The sequence below is a fragment of the Podarcis liolepis genome, assembly GCF_965112155.1.
Source record: "Podarcis liolepis genome assembly, chromosome: 6".
In the NCBI taxonomy this organism is placed as follows: Eukaryota; Metazoa; Chordata; class Lepidosauria; order Squamata; family Lacertidae; genus Podarcis; species Podarcis liolepis.
The window spans coordinates 31,942,895-31,961,992 of NC_139559.1; the positions used below are offsets into that span (position 1 = coordinate 31,942,895).

At 38.8% G+C, this 19,098-nt stretch overlaps 1 protein-coding gene across 2 annotated transcripts in view; it reads right to left on the reverse strand.

The window, feature by feature from the left end:
* The window catches only part of KDM5B (lysine demethylase 5B), a 50,917-nt gene that overhangs the window by 22,496 nt on the left and 9,323 nt on the right, over positions 1–19,098 (reverse strand). Inside the window, exons 2-12 of one of the 2 annotated variants that reach the window (XM_083508454.1) lie at positions 17,219–17,296; positions 14,217–14,339; positions 13,703–13,873; positions 10,556–10,612; positions 8,242–8,376; positions 6,869–6,971; positions 6,287–6,396; positions 5,034–5,192; positions 3,642–3,761; positions 2,252–2,410; positions 189–370 (exon numbers count right to left, since the gene is read on the reverse strand). In XM_083508454.1, the coding sequence (XP_083364580.1) occupies positions 189–370; positions 2,252–2,410; positions 3,642–3,761; positions 5,034–5,192; positions 6,287–6,396; positions 6,869–6,971; positions 8,242–8,376; positions 10,556–10,612; positions 13,703–13,873; positions 14,217–14,339; positions 17,219–17,296 (1,397 nt within the window). The remainder of the gene's footprint in view (positions 1–188; positions 371–2,251; positions 2,411–3,641; positions 3,762–5,033; positions 5,193–6,286; positions 6,397–6,868; positions 6,972–8,241; positions 8,377–10,555; positions 10,613–13,702; positions 13,874–14,216; positions 14,340–17,218; positions 17,297–19,098) is intronic. The other variant, XM_083508455.1, reaches the window with a different exon arrangement.

A 19,098-nucleotide genomic window follows, 5' to 3' on the forward strand; every position in this document is an offset into this window, starting at 1 on the left:
AATCAACCATTTGCAGGTTTTAGGATCATAAATATGTCCTATAAGTGGGGAGACAATTTAGGTATGCAGAGATACAAATACCTAGATATTAATATTAAAAGGAAAGGAAACAAAATAATTTAGTCTGGTGACCTATATATATCAGGTTGCACAAACATATCTATATGTTCCATTCCCTATAAACTCACCAGTGCAGATAGTTGATGGAATAGCTCCAGTGATCCTCAATATGCCAGCAAAATGAAGAAAAGCACATCCCTACATATAGCCAAGGCAACTTCATTCCACATATATCTGCAGTGATGTGAGCAAGTACAGACTGTTCCATCACAGGCATATTGTTCAAATTCCATCCACTATCAAGATACTCCTGAAAGCAAAGCAAATGGGGAGTCCACAGGTTTAACACAAACCACATTTAAAAAGCAGTTTTCTATTTGAGGAGGACATTTTTTCAAATTTGATAACTTTAAAAAATGCCATAGAATATTGCATGGGTACTTTACCACCCAAAGTCTAGCTATTGCTTTAACATTAGCTTTTCCAGTAAAATAAATTTATATTCCTATTAAGTTCTTATTGCACTTGTGTCCTAATACATGTATTACAGATCACCTGGGCTGCTTGGAAGTAGGATGTCTTAGCATTGCTGAGGTATAATTCTCAGCTGTAAAATAAAATAAAAATAATGGTTCCATACTGCAGTTAATACTGTTGCTTCATTTCCATTAGCATCCAGGAATGCCCACCCGTATGCTGAAGGGCCAAATGAAGATGGGTACATGTGGATGTCCACACACAACTGTAATTTTACAGAACTTATGAAGAGAAGGGGATGCAAGAAGGGTTCATCCAGGAGCAGGGAATTTGTGGTTCTCTGGACTCCAACTCCCATAATCCCAGGCCACTAGCCATACTGACTGAGGCTGATGGGAATCCGATTAACATCAGGAGAGCCACAGGTTTTCCCTCCCTGGATTACTCCTTCCTCCCACATTTCCTTGATGTGCTGAACATCAGAACAGTAAAATATCTCTCAGTGCAGATGGCATGGATTTCCCCCTGCCTTTTCTAACTCACATGAAGCTGCAGAAATCAGAAAGCAACAAGAGATCCTGCTGCTTTCCATCACAGCCCAGTGCAAGAGAGAGCGAGATCTTCTCTTCTCAGCCTTGAAAAGCAGCAGGACCTCGCACTGATTTCAAGAAACAAACAAACAATATTATTATTTATACCCTGCCCATCTGACTGGGTTTCCCCAGTCACTCTGGGTGGCTCCCAACAGAATATTAAAAACACGATAAAACATTAAACATTAAAAACTTCTATAAACAGGGCTGCCTTCAGATGTGTTCTAAAAGTCAGATAGTTGTTTATTTCCTTGACATCTGATGGGAGGGTGTTCCACTAACTCCAGTGCCATATGAATCAGAGAAAGGAGGGGGATTTCATAGTGTCTTTGAATCATTTGCAAAAGGTATTTCACTGTTTTGCAAACCTCCCCAGCTTTATGCCACACAAAGTCCTCTTCCTTCAAATTGGAGTCTAAGGGCAGGGGGTCGGGTGGAATTATGACAGTAATTCTATTCCAGTGCAACAAGGAAGGGTGGGTGGGAAACCTGGGCTAGAAATGTAATGAAGGGAGGTATGGGACTGTAGGACAAAAGTGATGTACACCAGCCAGGGCTACAATGGTCTTCTGATTCCCTCCCCTTGCAATAGTTGGAATTTATGTGCTCCAAAAAGGAATGAGAGACAAACAAGACAAAGCCAAAACAACAATCATTTGATGGCCAAGTCATCTGGATGATTTGTTTAAAAAAAAGTATGTGAAAAAAGATTGTGATTTTGGACTAAATAGCTAGTTTAAAAGCTTCCATGGTTGAAATAAGTGTAGAAACTCTGAGCAGCTAAGTAATTGGCTTCAAATTATTCCCATCTGGGATATTTTTGGCTTATTTTACCACATTGGAAAGGAAGTGCTTGATCTGGGGGAGTATATTGTTGTTCCAGAATCTCATTCACGTCTAAAGTGATAGCAAAGTGCTTTCCTCCCTCCTCTTGGAGAATCAGCAAGATGGCCATTTTGGAACTGAAAAATACCATAACAACCACCTAATTCACAAGCAGAGAAACCGCCAAAAGGCTGAGGCCAGTCCGAGTTGCTCATTTCTTACTTTGAATCCATGAAATTTTATATATGTTTCTAAACAGCCTACATGCCAAATATAAGTTAATAATCAAATCTTACCTCTTCTTCTGGTTTTAATTTGATTTTCCCACCTCTCACAGGAAACCCACTGCCAAACTCCTTTGAAGCAATATCAGCACCATATTCCACTGTAACATCCTCTTCAATTGTGCTAACAAGACGCCAAAACTCTTTCTCAACCAATTCTGTAGGAACCATCTGAACAAGAGGCAGGTAAAAGTTACTCACTAACAAAAAATAAAACAGCAGCATGTTATAAATATAAAGGGCTGAAACGGAATTGTGAGGTGGTGAGGGTTAAGTGTTACTATCCCTAACACAGAATGCCATCCCCTATCAAAAAACAGGGGGAATGTAGCAGGTATGCTGCAAATACAAGTAGGAGAGGCCACAATGAAACCAGACAGACAAAGAGAGCTGGAAAGGAACTAGAAGTGCACCTTAGTGGTGAAAACCATGAAAACGAAGGAAAATACCACTTTCATACTTTCCCTGGACCAGTTGAAGTGCCACATAGAAAGAAACTTGGGGGTCCTTGCATGAATAGAGACATGTCAATGAGAAAGATGAGATGGACCAGTGGATGATTAAGGTATCTCAGGTTAATAGTTAAAATATTTTAGGTTGGGGAAATCCTATTCCTAGGGTCATAGATTTAACAGTCTCTAATGGGCATCAGTAAGAATTATACATGAAATGACCAGTGATACTTGCATGCAACATTTTGCAGGGGTCAGTACTTGCTTTCTGTTACTACAAACACATGCAGTTTTAGGGAGTCAGTAAAAAAAATTATTATTTACACTGGTACTGTTAGAAGATATTGTACTCCACAACTCAGTGTTAAACCCTTTTAACAAATGCATTAAATCAGAATAAATGCCAGAGGAAACATTAGAAAAGGTGACAAGACAAGTTTGTCAGGTAGTAACTAATACCAAAGGACTTAGCTGATGGGCGGTATGGAAGTGTCATGGCAAATAAATAAGTACCAAGCAGGATATAAATCCTTTCTGGGGCCATCAAGTTGTTAAAGTAGCCACCTGTTCATTAAAATGTAAGTTACACTGAACTCCTTTAAAATGCCAGAATAGCAGTGGGAGAGGGAGGCAAGAATCTTTCAACACCTTAACTCCTTCCCCACACTGGTTCTGCCCAGAGTGTCAATTCTGAATCTTCAACTTTATCACGTAAAAAACCAAATGGGAAAAGCTGCCATTCTGTCTTATAAAAAGTCACATTGCCACCCACTTTATATGGATGAGATAGAAACCCTACTGCCAGCGTTTAGTTTCCCATTCCAAATTCAAAACTAAATTCTCCATTTTTGTTTTCTAGATACCAACACAAGAGTTTTCCCCAAATGCAAATTTTAATAAACCCAATAATGAAACCCAAGTTAACAGACTCATTAGAAGTGTGAACATACATGCACTGGCATATTGAAATAATCTGACTTGAAGGCATCTGCCATTTCTCCAAATGTGCGAAGTGTGTAGTCTCTTGCTGCCTGTTCAAAACCAAATGCTTCTTGTGGTTTATTACACTCCTGTGTAATTAAAATACAGCACTGAATTAACAAAGAGAAAACATACCATACATAAAGCAAGTATTTTTTTTAAACAAACAACAAAATGGACTTCATCCAAGATGGACTAGCATGGATCCATTTTTACAGGTTGACAAAAGGAATTGCAGGTTACAATGCAAGGATAAACAAGGAGTAGAGAAATGTAGATGGTGCTCTTCAAAAGCCCCACCACCTTTTTCTCAAAATGAGTACAAACCATTGGGGAGAATGCTCATTGGCAGTTTGGGGGACAGAGGGCTGACAGTGGGAGCTTCCCATCAATCCTGGGTCACAGGGTTCAATCACTCACATCTAATTATCTAAACCAAAGGTCCCTGTGAGGCATGTATTAAAAACTAACCATAGCTGGATGGAGTGCAGCAGTGTACATTTACCATAGTGGTAAAACAAATCACCTGAGTAAGAGAAGATGTCAAGCATGCACATGTTCTGTACCCTTCTGACAACATAAAAGAGTGTGGCCGGGGTGTGTGTGGAGAGAATGAGGCTGGACCGGGACACAGAGCAACTGACTTTAAAAGTTAATTAGTAGAGTAGAAGGCCACTTTTAACATCCCAGACCCATAAATTAACCTTAGAGAGGGAACTGCCTAAAAGGTAAGTGGGAAAGCTACTGATAAGAGGAGTGAAATTAACTCCATAAATACAGGACAGTATTGGAAGGGGTTTTGTAACAAGACCCAGGCAGACACACACTATATTAGATATGTACGGGTGCCCTATGATGAGAAGAATCTTAAATTGTCTCCAGGAGGAACAATGGAGCCACCAGAACCCTTTGTTGAATGGTAAGAAGGGTCTGGGGCTCTAGGAGTATGCTGAATCTAAACAAACTCTTATACTGAATGAGTAATTGCACCATGGGGTTGGGTAGGATGAAGGTGTACAACAGTGGATTGTCTCCAGAGTAGCCTTAAGTTGCAGTCCCATCAGAAGAAGGATTACTACTTGGATTACTACTTGTGCAACAGAACTCCTGCCCCCACACCTCCATACACCCTGTACAGCAGATCTGGGGAAGGCGCAAGGCACTTGTGCAGATAAAGTACCTCTGGAAACCCTTGTGTTGATGGGACATATTACTTGGATACCACTCAGTAACCTCCAAGGTAGAGGAGAAGTTAAAGAAAAACAGATTTTTGCTTAATGTATTTTAGTCTACTTGGGTGCTGACCCTTTATATTTGTGAGACCTAGGGGGGGAAATATTTCACCCATATTTTATTATTACCTGAGCTAGGCATTGGGGGCATCTCCAGTCCCCCTTGGGAACATCATGAAGAGGTGGTATTAAGCAAAAGGTATGGTAACTGTCATCACAGCCATCACATAGGAGCAGACGATCCTCATCATTACCACTGCCGCACAAGAGACAAACATACAAATCCACCTGTAAAAAAAAATTGCCAAAGTGAGGGATGGGGGATTGGTCCCATCATTACCTTGCTTACTTCTATGCATGGTTCTTGGTAAGAAAACACTTGACAGATAGATATGATGTAGGCATGTCATGTGTATGCAGAAACACATTTCATTTCTTTATTCTTACAAACATCTCAAGCTAGAAGCACTGTGATCCAAACACCCTTTGAAGTGGTGAGAAGATTCATGAACTGTATGTTTGAGAAGAAGTATAACCTACTAGCAGCACTCCACAGAAAGCTCCAAAACAGGGCATTCTGGGGGAGCAGGTGTGTTGCCCCAGGACTTCACTGCTGTGACTTGATGGCACTGGGCCCAAGCCTGATAGCTGTGCCAACTCCGGACTGGTGCAACCTTCAGTCCTGGGCAGCTTGAGTGGCAGGGATGCAGAAGCATCCTGCCTCTTCATTAAACCCTACTGCTGCCAGGCCAGGTTTGGATTGCACCATTAATGTCCCAATTGTTTGGAGTGCGTTATCTATGAATAGATGGATAGGGAAAAAAGAGTAAAGAAAACCTGGTATGCTACCATCAAAATCACCCTTATTTTCTAATAGTTATCCCACCCTTCCATCAAGGAGCATAATGGGATGCATGAGCCACCTCATTTTATCATCTCAGCTGTGGCTGCTATAAAGAAATATGCAGTCAGTCTGTCTCCTAGAAGAGAAAAAGGATCCAGTAACAGTTACAAAGCTTCCTGCATCTCAGCTTTTCAGAAAAAGCAGCTTTCCCATTGCATAGCAAGATGGAGCACATGACACAGATATCAGATGGAATTTGCCATATGTCTACTGGACAGCTGAATGCCAAAATTGAGATCTCATTCTAAATGAATGAGGTAATTGTAGAACCTCATTTGGATCAACTTTTTGCAAAAACATGTTACAGTTAACACATCATATTTTTTCTATATTAACCAAGAATCAAAAGTATTGCATCACTGTATTTCACAATACCACATACCAAGAAATTCTTTTTCTACTGACTACTAAGTTCAAACTACAAGCCCATAATTTTCTACAATCAGCATTAAAGGGGGCGGGGGAGAAGAGTACTCACTGCATTAAAGCTTTTCTTAGAACGTCCCTTTGGTTTTTCTCTTTCTGTTTCCCAGATGGGTTGCTTTTTTTCAACCGTTTCCCGTTTCACAAGGCCTTGAGACTCTTTATCTGATTCAGCAAAATACATTTAGAAAATATTACTCAGAAGTGTTTGAGACAAAATAGAAATGCTTTTAAAAGAGTTTAAATGGGGCGGTCACCCACTTAAAGAATCCTTAAGTGATTAAATTGTGTGAATATTTATTAATTTATTAAATCTGCAAGTCAGGTAAAAACAAAGAGAAAGAGAATAGGTTCTTCTAAGATGGTGCCTACCACCTACTTACAATTTGTTAATTTTTTTTTACAGAAGTTACATTTTAAAAAACCAACAGTCTCAGCAATGTATTTTCTCTTGTTAAAGGTCAGCAAGTTCATAAATTTCAAAGCTTTATTTTAAAATAAAAGATTTTGCTTCAAAGCCACCACAATTTTGGCAAATACTATATCCAAATGAATACTGGTCAAGCTATAACTTGGATGTTAAAAAGCAAATGCCTACTATTTTATTCCCCCCACCCCACCCCATTGGTACACTTACCACTTTCAGGCTCAAGCTTTGGAGGCGTGGTTCCCATTCTACGTCTCAAATTGTGAGTTTTGGTTTCTGTAGCTTCCTCCAAATCAGTTTTAATATTAGTAGCCTAGAGGGGAGGGGAATTAAGCTTAATCTTTATTTATTCTTCCTTTTTGTTCAGTACAGAATTACATGAGCTTATAATATGCAACAGTAGACCGCTCCTGGAATAGTTATTTGGATGTGTTCAAATGTATAGTCTGCCCCATAACTTATTGATGACAATAGTAAGATTATACAAAGGTGAAAAGGAAGGAGTGCTTCTGACTCCTTCCTCAACTGCTGGCATTTGATTTTCTCTTATGGAAGCACAGTAACGACAATGCTGAGGAATGTTTGCCTGAAGTATCCAACACCTACAATTAATATTTTACTGATAAACTAGAAGAATGAAGTCCCATTCATAGACATTTTGTTCCCTACTAAAAGTAGGTAGGAGTTTCATGTGCTGATATTGCTCCTGCACAGCTGTAGGTGGATGCCTAAGTCAAAGTCAAGGCAATTCACCCAATCCAGGCTAAAGCTGCATCCTAGACTATTCAGGAAGTTTAGATTCAGCTGCTTTAAAACAGATGTGCTAGTATATGATTAAAATTACAAAAAACCCCCACACCAATTCAGACAATTGATAAGTCACCTTGGTGGTTCTCCAGAGAACTGTAAAGCTTCAGGGATGCTACACTTAGTCTAAGACACCCAAATGGAAATTTTTCCTAAACTAGATTCTAGTAGGAATTCAAAAGAATGTTATGTTGCTTAAGGCCTTCGGTTTTCAAGGGCAACCAAAATTGGGCGTGACTCATGATTTCTGGATAGTCAGCATTTCTCAGCCTCAGTTTACTCAAAAGCGGAAATTATGACATATATTCTACAGAGCTGTTGTATAGATGACTACAGGAGATTCTAAACCCCAATGTGTATAAGAAATGTTGCATGAATATAAACTGCATTACTTAAGATGTCAACAGGTTCAGACAATATGAGGAAATGCTAGTGAAATCTAGACCCTAGTTTCAAATCCTTGTTAAATGGGAACCCTGGTTATCCAGCTGCTGTTAGTGCCAACACAAGACTTCACTGTGGTTAAGGCTGAAAGATTTGTTCCCACAAGGAAAGGCAGTGTGATCCTATAACCCACTCATAATCGCTTAAAGAGTATGTCTGCACCAGTCCATAAATAAAACTGTATGTGCTCCTCAGAACCATAGGCAACAATGATGTGGAAATATTGGAACTGCTGTTTAATTTCTGGCAACGAAAATAACTACTTATAAAGTACTTCTGTGGCTTTGAATTAAGGTCATTTTAGAAATCAATACATGAAAAGTCAATCCTACCTCTGCTCTCATGCGTTTTGCTCGACGAGCAGGTGGACAAGTTTCAGACAGCTGAACAGACTGTCTTTGAGGAATATCATGTGGTTTATATTCCTTGTCCTTTGTGCCACTGGTAATATCTGGCTTCTGAAGACACTAAAAAAACAAGCAAAAGTGATTTTTTTCCTTTCTATGTTTTCTAACAAATATTTCACATTTTTTTAAAAAAAACACACCAATGCAAAGTATTTTTAGTAGCTAAAATAAAAAACCATACATGATTATATTCACTACAGATGGACTGGAATGACCGATCTATACTTTCTAAAATGGTTTAATAATGGCAAATTTATTTGAAAATAAATCTGTTACAACTTTTGTGTTCTATACGGCATTCCAACAGTAACTGCATAAGTAAATCTGGATCCAACAATCTGGCAGTTTTGCAGTGGTGGCGACTAATGACAGTGGACAGAAGAGAAGTAGATTGCGATCATTTACATCCAAGTTACTCTGCATGGGACCTGCAATAGAATTCTTGACAATTTCACCATTTCTGTGGATTGCTATTGATAATAACACTTGAGTTTTCTGGGCAGCGGGAAGAAAATACCTAATCTGCTATGAATATACTGAAGTATTACTTGTTTTTTTCACCCTTCATTCCTAGAGAGAAGGATAGTGTACATTTATTCCCTACCATGCACATTTTATTGTCACAACAATGCTGTGAGATAAGGTTAAGAATAGAGTGGTGACTGGCCCAAGGTCTCCCAAGGAATGTCATGAAAGAGAAAGGAATCTGAAATTGGGTCAGTCCTGGTACAACATTCTGACTGCAGCCCTCCAACCACTGGCTCTCAGGTAGGCACAAATCATTAAATGTTTTGCTGAAGAAGCAAAGAACACAAGTAGTTACCAAGCATAAATGTTTTACTGTTAGGGAAAAAAGAGAGCAATATTTATATTTATGTATTTATTTCACTAAAGTTATACACTGCTTGATGTAGAAAATACACTTTTTCTCCATGCCCACTTTTTTTAAAAAATAAATAAATCTTGACTGCTATTCTGATGGAGGGAAAGATTAAGTCAATGTACATGTACCTGTACCTTCCCCCAGCAGGATTAGCAGCAGATTTGCAGCAGGGGGATATTAAACAGAGAGTGTTGCTTTACCCAGTATTAAAAAAAAAGGGGGGGGGAGAATTGCACATCTGTTTTGACACCAAGGTGCTATTGTCATAAAAAGCTAAACCTGAATTCTTTGTAGATTTAACAGACACAGTGAGAAACAGTTCTCAACCTTTTGATCATTCCTCTTCTGCCAGCTGTGCATTGAAATATGTTTCCTAGCAAATCTACAACTGAACTTACAAATCTACAATTGAACTGAAGTGTTGCCTGATCAATATGTGGCACATAGGTAAACACCACATGGTGGTAGAACAGGGATGCCCAGACAAGGAAAAGGCCAAAATGGCCTGGATGCATCTGAAAGTTCTCTCTGTGCCTGACCATGTACACCATGCCTTTTAAATAACCAGAATTTTAATCATTCACCAAGCTACTTATATAAACCTCTACATGCACAAAATGGCGTTTAACTTTTTTTCCACGCAGCTTTCAAGAATCCAAAAGTTACAGAAGCACCAATAAAACAAAATTCCATAGAAGGTTGTCAATTTTCATCACAGTGCTAATTGTTCTCCTGAGGAACATTTAGACTTCAAACAAAAAGCTATGAAGATACAAGTAATAGACAGGGGAGAAGAATAATCATAGCTGCTAAAGAATCATTTTGCATACAACAACAGCACTTGCTTGAAGGGTAGAAGCTTTACATATGAAAAAACAAAATCTTAAGTAAATAATTGCAAAGGTATATACAACAACAAATACCACAATACTCCATAATATCACAAATATATAGCTGCTTAAAAATGAATGCAAGATATTAATAAGAGGCAACTAATTTTTTATACAGCATTTGCCTCCAGTTCTCCCTCTCTATATTATACACTAACACACAATCACAGAATACAGGAAATACTGTCTGTTAGGCAATGAACACTCCACACTAAATTAAAATACAGTGAATAGGCCTGAGTCAATGGATCAAGGATAAACCAAGTTAATGTAACATGCTTTTATAGAAACATTATTGAAAAGCATATAATTGAAATCCTGTGCCCAAAACACAGATTCACACAATTCCTTGATGCACTTCACAGAATATAGAACTATTTTGCACAGGTGGATATAGAGGAAGCACCTAAAACAGCTTAGAAGAGAAACGGGAAAGGATCATCATTTAAAAAAATGTTGAACATACCTTTTCCAGAACTGCATCATCCACTAAACACATCAGTTTGGAACAAATGTCTGGCGCCTATTGCAAGAGAGAGCTTGGAGAGTTACAATTCAAAGAATTGTGACCCTGTGAAGTGGGGTCACAAGTAGCTATTTGAAAGTCATTTCCTTCTAAGTGGTCCTTTTCTGAAAAGCTGCAAGTTTTCATTTCAGGAATATAAAGACACCTATACCAGGACTAGATTTTCAGTAAGTACATGGGCATTAAGACAGCCCTGTTTTAAGATGGAACAAAAAGATCCTCTTCTATAAGTTCCTATTACAATAACTATAAAAACCTGATTACACAAGGCCAAAGCAGCAGATCTTCATAAGATGGTACCATGACTATATAGCCTTTAGAACAAAACACAGACTGCCATGATTTACTGGCTTCTACTGGACAAACAATAGGAATGTATTAACAAAGATAATGACAGAAACACTAAAATTGCTTTTCTGATACAAAAATCTAGTATTTTTACTTCAAAGGTTTTGTCCTTGCATCATTAGCATTTTTACAAATTAATAACCAAAACATTCAGAACTTTGAAAAAAAAAAACATATACATATACTTGAGAAAATATGAGTTTTATTTTTACAACCCACAAGATACCATTATGGTTATTTAGTAGAAAGAAAGGAATCTACTTTCTATGAGTTAATTAAACCCTTTTAGCTCATCAGCAGCTATGTTTCAGTTGGCCTATTACAGTCCCCCCCCCCCCCAGAATGAGGTGGTTCTATGCATGTTGTGCAAACACAGCCACTGTAAGTAAGCTTATGACACAAAGACCATTAAGTTTAAAGGGCCTGTCATATTGCTGAATGGGATAAAATTAGTAACAACAGCTTTCTGCATGATCCTTGAATATGAGGAGATCCCTGTTATTACAGACACAGCTAGAGTTTGACGGCTATTTTGATTACTACCATACATCCATAGCCTTTACTGTGTAGGCTAACTTAGTGAATAAGCACCACAGTGCCACACAGACCTACAGATAGGTTAGTAAATATCTTAAAATACAAATTCTAAAAAAACAATACTATGGATATTTAGAATGACCTCTAATGTGCTATCAAACAGCACAACTACTATGAAGAATAAACAAAGACTAATTCAAAGTATGCTATGCTCAAGATGGGAGGTAATGCAAGCACAGCCTTTTAATTGTGATAAAGAAACCTTGCACTAAAATGTGCAGCTTTCTTTGCAACTTCAGACTTCAGTTTAAAAGCCTATCCACCTTCTGAATTTATATCAAACCAAATAATTTCAACTTTTTTTTTCTTTTTTTTAAGGAGAAAGAAAACAAGATCAGTGTAAAAGAAAGGAAGGAAGGGTATAGAGGAGTCTGTACAGAGAGGGATACAACTTCTCTCAAATTCCAAAATAAAAATGCCTTTTAGCAGACCAAACTAGTTTTAAAGCTAGTGTTACACATATAATTTGGATCTCTCTTTTTGCTCAAAATACTTCAATTATTTAGAAATTGCCAGAAGTGATCTGTAAATCTTTAAAACTCCTGTATTTGTGGGTAAGGGGGGAACCCTTTATGTTTTTCATTTGACAAGAGAGAGAGAGAGAGAGAGAGAGAGAGGTGTCTGGGAAATCAGCCTGGATCATGAAGTTCTTCCCATTCTGTTCACTTATTTATCGGATAAATTTCTACCCTGCGTTTTAGGGCTTGCAATAAACAATTTTAGAACAGAACTGACATACAGCATAACAAAAATAGCATTTGATAAAGTTGATGGGAAGGGAACAAAAAATCAAAATCTAGACAGAATAAATATTTAGGACCCAATTAAAGAGTTCTAGGGAAAAGAAATTCTACAAGGGTAGGGACATCACTATACAGGCCATGTCCCTGCGACCTGGCTGCCTGAATAATGGGGCTGAGATAGGACTTTAGAAATCAGTACCAGCATTTAGTCCAGAAACAAAAAGGTAAACCAACGCAACCAATACAAAATTAGTATTATATAATCAAACTGCCTAATCCTCACAAGCATCCGGACATCTGTTTCCAGACTGTCTTCAGAAACAACTCTACATACAGAAAATTACAGTAGTCTAGTCTGGATGTACCCAGTGCATGTGTAATGAGTTCTTTGCCATAAAAGAACTGCAGCTCAGTGAAATATAGCATCTGCTTTGCAAGCAGAAAGTCCCAGGTTCAAACCCCAGAATCTCCACATGGGGCTGGGATTGTCCTGTCAGAACCCCTGGAGAGCTGCTGCCAGCTGCTGTAGTTAAGTGGCCCAATGACTTAAGTATAGGACAGCTTCCTATGTTTCTATAGATTGGCGGTTCTCAACCTGTGGGTCCCCAGATATTGTTGGACTACAACTCCCATCATCCCTGAGCTCTGGGCTTGCTAGCTAGGGGTGGTGGGAGTTGTAGTTCAACAACATCTGGGGACCCACAGGTTGGGAAAGGCTGCTATAGATGGTCTAAACTGGTCTTTGATCAGATGAAGCCTATCCTTTCTACATACATTTCTTCTCTTTCAGTAAAGCAGTGTCATGTCTTTTCAGACATACCAGCTTTCTATATACCAACTGCACAACTATCTCAGATAAACTTTAACCACTTTGGGGTCCAATAAAGTAAGAAGCTTACTCCCATTCAATGGAAGGTGGGGAAGGAACCCAAGCAGGCTAGAACTGCACAAATGTAAGCTAAGAAGATTAGCACACCGAAAATGTGTACTGTAAAAAAGTGCTGCATAGAGCCCTCAAAGCAAAGTACAGCTTTAGATGTGGTCCAAAAGCTAACTACCTTGTTTCTAACTGTGAGGAAGGAGCAAAGCAGTCCAAACCACTTCCTTTCTACTAGGCAAGAATAGCCATTGTAAGTATCAACTTCTTGATCAAGCAAGAAGATAAAAACCCTAAAAACAGCAGCTAATATACCACTATGTCTTTGTGCTCAGTGAAACTTAAAAAAAAATTAAAATTTCCATGACTCTGCTGTAGTAAGTCTTTTTTAGAACTCTAAATGCATTCACCAAGAAAGAAAATTAAAAGCAATGTTGAAACACTGGAGAACTCTTTCCCACAATGGAAAAACAGTCAATTTGTAAAGAAGTACACAATCTAGGAAAAGTAGTCAATACTCACCAGCAGACTAGCTCCAGTCTGAAATAAATTGTAAGGGTAAAGAATGCGCTCGTAATGAGCACGAATATGTGAGCCCACAGCTTTTCCAGGAGCAAACCCCATCTTAGTAGCTATTTTAGTCCATTTTCTGTCCTTACACACCAAGTCAAATCCACCTTCTTCTGCAACTAGCTGCAAATGAAAAGGATTGCACATCAAGATTTACAAATTTACAGGGTCATTTCCGACATAAATATAACTCAGAAAATGAAACTGCTTAACTCCAGTGAGCAGGTGCTATCTTATAAATAAATGTCAGATCCAGAGGAAGTTATTACCTTAACACAATTACTTAGTGTGTCAGACAAAAACAAAGTTTTAAGTAATTAATACAACTACTTAATTCCCGTTTATCTAGATGCTACATTCTAAAATATTTATCAACTCAAGGGCCTTCAGGACCAAACAAGTTTATTTTTACTTGCTTACTACTAAAAATTAGCTTGACTTCAGCCTAAAAGCATGTGAAACTTACCCTATTAAGCTGGAATAAATCCAAGATCTTTCTTTCTACATGTGGAATTTTCAGTGTGCATCCCTGAAGTTCCCAAAACTTTGCAATCTGGTCCAGAAAATTCAGTTTTACACGGGTCTGAGCCTGTTCAGAGTGTGGATTTATTATACAGTTTAGTTATTATTTTCAAGTAATAATTTAATATTCTCCAATCTATTATGCATAATGAACAAAGATAGTGAAAATAAAGGTGATTACTGTCTCTTCAGGTTAAGAAGCACTCATTATCCTGTGACGCAAGCAGCAGTATGGAGGAAGAATCTGCTATGCTTTTAAGCAACCATGTACACTACCCAAATGTGAGTTCTTCTCGGTGTAAAAATTAGCATGTAAAAACTACATCTGGTGGGACTTGAGCTCTACCTACCTGTAGCAAGCAGAATTTGCTGTTTTAAAATTCTGAATGTTCTAGAGCTCTAGTCCTTTCATGAAGCTAGATCTTTGGAGAGCTAGGAGCACCATGTAGATTCCCATAGATGGGTGGAATCTATGGTGAGTGGGAGAACATTTGAGCAAAGCACCACAAAGGAAATGTTTGACATATGGATGAGAGCCTTGAGTCTTGCTCAGATTCTCTGACAGCACACCTGAAAGGACTGGTGGACTGGAGCTTTAAGGTATTAGGTTTGAAGCCCGTGCTCAAACTTGCTTGAGGTAATAACAATTCTGAGATTCCAACCTTTTGTGTGTGTGCAAGAGCCCTTTCTTATTACACCATTTAGATAGCACTTTCCAAGTGCTTTGATATATCCAAGGAAGAAGGATGCTGGAGGTCAACATGGTATCAGCTGCTGGGAGAAGGGCCCAACTTGATTGAGATACCTCCACTCAGTCTTCAAACATGCAGGTTCTGCCGCACTGGAACTGGATAATGAAGCTCTCCCTAAGTCAAGAGGTTGTCATGCAAAAGAAGAGTCCATGGGAATGCCGTCCCCATCTCGGAAAACCATGGCCTTTAAGGCCAGTATGGGACCACAAAGTGAACTGAACCCTCTCTTCTCTCACCTTCTTCAAGTCTTGGGAGAGTAGGAATGGGGGGAAGGCATAAAGCATTCCTGGAGGCCATGGTGAGGACAGAGCGATTGACTAAGGAGGTGAAGAGGTCCACCTGGACTGTCCCAAAAGCGGGACACAATTTTTCTAAACACCTCAAGATGAAGCATTCATTCTCCACAAAGGAGGTGCTCCCTGCTCAGTCAGCTGGCTTGAGCATTTTCAATCCCTTTGACTGTCCAAGGGGGTTGTCTGAGAGGGAATCCCTGGTGAAGGGAGGATTTCTGAAGCCACCACTGAAAGAGTGACACACCAATTTTGGCAGGGAAACGAGGATATGTCACTTGGCAGCTATGGAACTTCGATGAGAGAGCAGCAGCCACTGAAGAGGTCAAGAATGTAGTATTGCCATGAGACCCAGAATTTGCACCCTGAGGTTCACTCATGATTTTGACAGAACTGAGTGCCGCTTTGACCTTGCCTATCCTCTCTGGAGACAAGGACATTGTTCCCACAACAGAGTCCACCAGGGCTCCCAGATGAAGAATGCGCTGCAATGGAAGGCTTGAACCATGCAATCAGAAGAAGTCAAAAAAAGTGGCGAGATAGAATTTTAGACTAGGTCGATGAGAGAATTAACGCTCCAGAGCATTCAGAATTTTAAAACAGTGAATTCTGCCTGCTACCACTAGGTGGCATTTAAGTCCCACCTGATGTCTTGCATGCACAGGAAAAGACTTCTGATCAAATGCAAATACTGTATAGCATTTTAATACACACTACATATATTTATTTAAATTACTCCTGCTTCTTTAAAATGACAAAAATAATAATCATCTGATATTTTTGGTAGAATGGAATGTTAAAAGTAGTCAAAAGGAGCTTGCAGAATGAGCAGAACAAGCTTAATGACTGTCAACAAAATAGCTGTCAACACACCACCAAAATGCATCAACTGGCACTTCTGAAGCACCTCCACATCTTAACCACTGGAAAGGGGTAGGCATGACTCAATGTCACATAAAACATGTAACAGCCAAGATATTTAGAGGAAAAGTGGTAGAAATACAGCCTAAGATTGACTTCTCCTGAAGTCCTTGCCAAATGAACCAGTAGTGTGATTTTTCCAGGTTTATGAAGTACCCCTTCTTCACATTTCTAGAACATTTGAAACTTTCCACTTTTCTGTATCTTATTTCCCATCTCACTCCTACGCGGATACTATTTTAGGATATCCTCTTGTTCATTACACTTAGATGAGGAGGCCCTCTTGGTTGCGCTACACTTTATAGAGACGTGAATTTGGCAGTAACCAGGAAGAGGGCCTTCTCTGTAGCAGCACCTTCCCTATGGAACTATTTACATCTTCTGCAGACCAACACTAGTGTATTTCAGCACTCATAAAAAACATACCAATGCCCCCAGGCTTTTGCTGGTGTTTGATTCCACTATAGGGTATCAAACTTTAATTTTCCTTGGATCACTTTTGTATTTTTAATATTTTCGGAATGGATCTTTACTGATTTTAATTGTTCTTAATTGTTTAGTCTGTTTATACCTTTGTATACCATGAGATGCCAAATGAAAGAAAGCATACTTAAATAATATATCCCTGGGAAGCTGAACATTAGGCAGAAAAATATGGTGTATACTGTCTCCAAAGAGACATCTTTAAAAGGTCAAAATGTTTGAGACGCCAGCCAGAGAGCTAGCAGCTGAGGCTCTCCAGCTAGAATTTATGTCTTTGTCAGATCCTCAAACTGTTGAGGGAGAAGTATCATTCTAGAACTTCTCTATCTGGCCTTACAGATCACAACAGAATGGTAGCTAATCACCACACCTGTTTCCTCTTTTTGTCTGAAAAGGAGATCTGCTATTTTAATTAAAAATACTGCATTTTTCTCAACAGTTTTAAGCACCCAATCCATCAGTGGCCACTGGGAAGTATTTACGATTAGTTAATTCATTACCTCCAACTCATTCAGCCTTTGGATCCGTGGAGTAAAGTGAAGTTTATCAACATCACAGGCAAATGGAGGCTGCCAATCCTAGGAAAGGGGAAAAAAATAATTCAGTACAGAGAATTGTTTGACAAACCAAAACTGATATACAATTTAAAAGATCTTGTTCACTTTATTTTCAGATGTAGAAAAATCTAACAGAAAAATATAGTTCACAGTTACTTCTTACTGGCATTAACCTTCATCCAGCTTTGCAGGGTAAGACACTTACTGCAGGCACATTTCTCACTGTGCAATTTACTCACACACATAACCACACACAAATTGTCAGCTGTACAGCATTCCCAAGTTTGAGCCAGTTACCACTTACTGATTTAGTAGTGTAAACAAAAACCACCTGCAGCATAAAATGGCCCAGAAAAGCATTGAATTTTGCCACTGGGGTGTGTTTATTACTCCAGCCAATTTAGTGGATTGGGGTAGTAAAACACTTCACTGTTTTTTCATAGACAAATGGTCATGGAAAGGTCAAGCAAATGTCAGTTGGTTGGCACAAACTATGTTAACACCGTTTGGGGGACCTTTCGCTAACCAGGAAGAGTTTTCTTGTAAGTTTCTAAATGGGGTAAGAAAAACACTCGCCCCCCCAAAAAAAACAACCCATTAATGTTAATTCTCAGTTGTAATTTCTAGACATTTTACAGCATTTTCTAGACATTTTACAGTATTTACAGAGCATTTTTAAAATATAGTATTTACACTTTGGAATTGTTTGCAATTTAAAATAAAAACATTAGTTTCTTGTTTATACAATATCCCATGAATATGTTTTCTGGCTCTGGGTGTTTGGGTTCTGCTGAGCACACTTCATCCGATACTACAAACACAAATATTATATGGGGTAAAAATGCTACCTCACACCATACAGTGCAGATCTCATTGGCATTAGAAAATGCATGCCAAAAACCACTAGTGCTGGAAATCTAGTCAAATACAGTAGAATGCTGTCATCACCAATATTACTACCTTTTTAATCTTTTCAAACACTGGAATTAATCCAAGTCATTGCATGAGCAGAACAACTTTAGCTTGCATAATGGAACCTCTCATCCTTCTCCGACCACATACCACCCCCAAATCTGTTCCAGGGGCAGGGGAAGGCCCAGATCAGGTGCGGGTGGGGAGGGAATTTGGAGAGAGGAGAGGAAAGGGAAGTTGCACCGTGTGGGTAGAAATTGTTTCATGTGCACAGTGATTAAGTTGGATGCAACTCACTGTTTCCTTGTTTCAAATTTTTTATAATACTCTCTAAAATTTAATAAAATTTAAAAGGAAAACAATCTGTACCAAGTCAAAGTAAATATGTATTTATATGGAAATATTTTGAAGTATGGAAATCTATACAGAGAACATAGATTCTATGAGTGTGGGTGAATGTGTGCAGCTACAGCCTGACTGATATACAGAGGAGTTAGTAGATGTGGATACTGAGAGAGGATAAGTGTACTGAGTGTGTGCAATTCTACATTTTGGAGGTTGATCTCTTATATTCTCTTATATTGTCTTATTTATAGATTTTGATATTTTCCATAATATATCTATTTTTATTGGATTTTTTGCTTTTTCTTTGCATACTGCTTTGTGATCTTTTCAATGAGTGATGGAGCGGTGGATCCACTGCTCAAGCAGCCAAAAGAGCCTTAGGATTAAACTCCTCAGGGAATTTGTGGGCCCAACCTCAAAATACCTCATTTCAGAATGTACTGCCTGCTTCTGCCAATGGGAGAACCATCAGTGGGAGCCTTCCACCAGGCTGAACACAGCTACCTCTCCCACTAACTGTGCTTCACTCTAATGTCAGAGGCCAGCAGAGAAGCATCACAATCCCA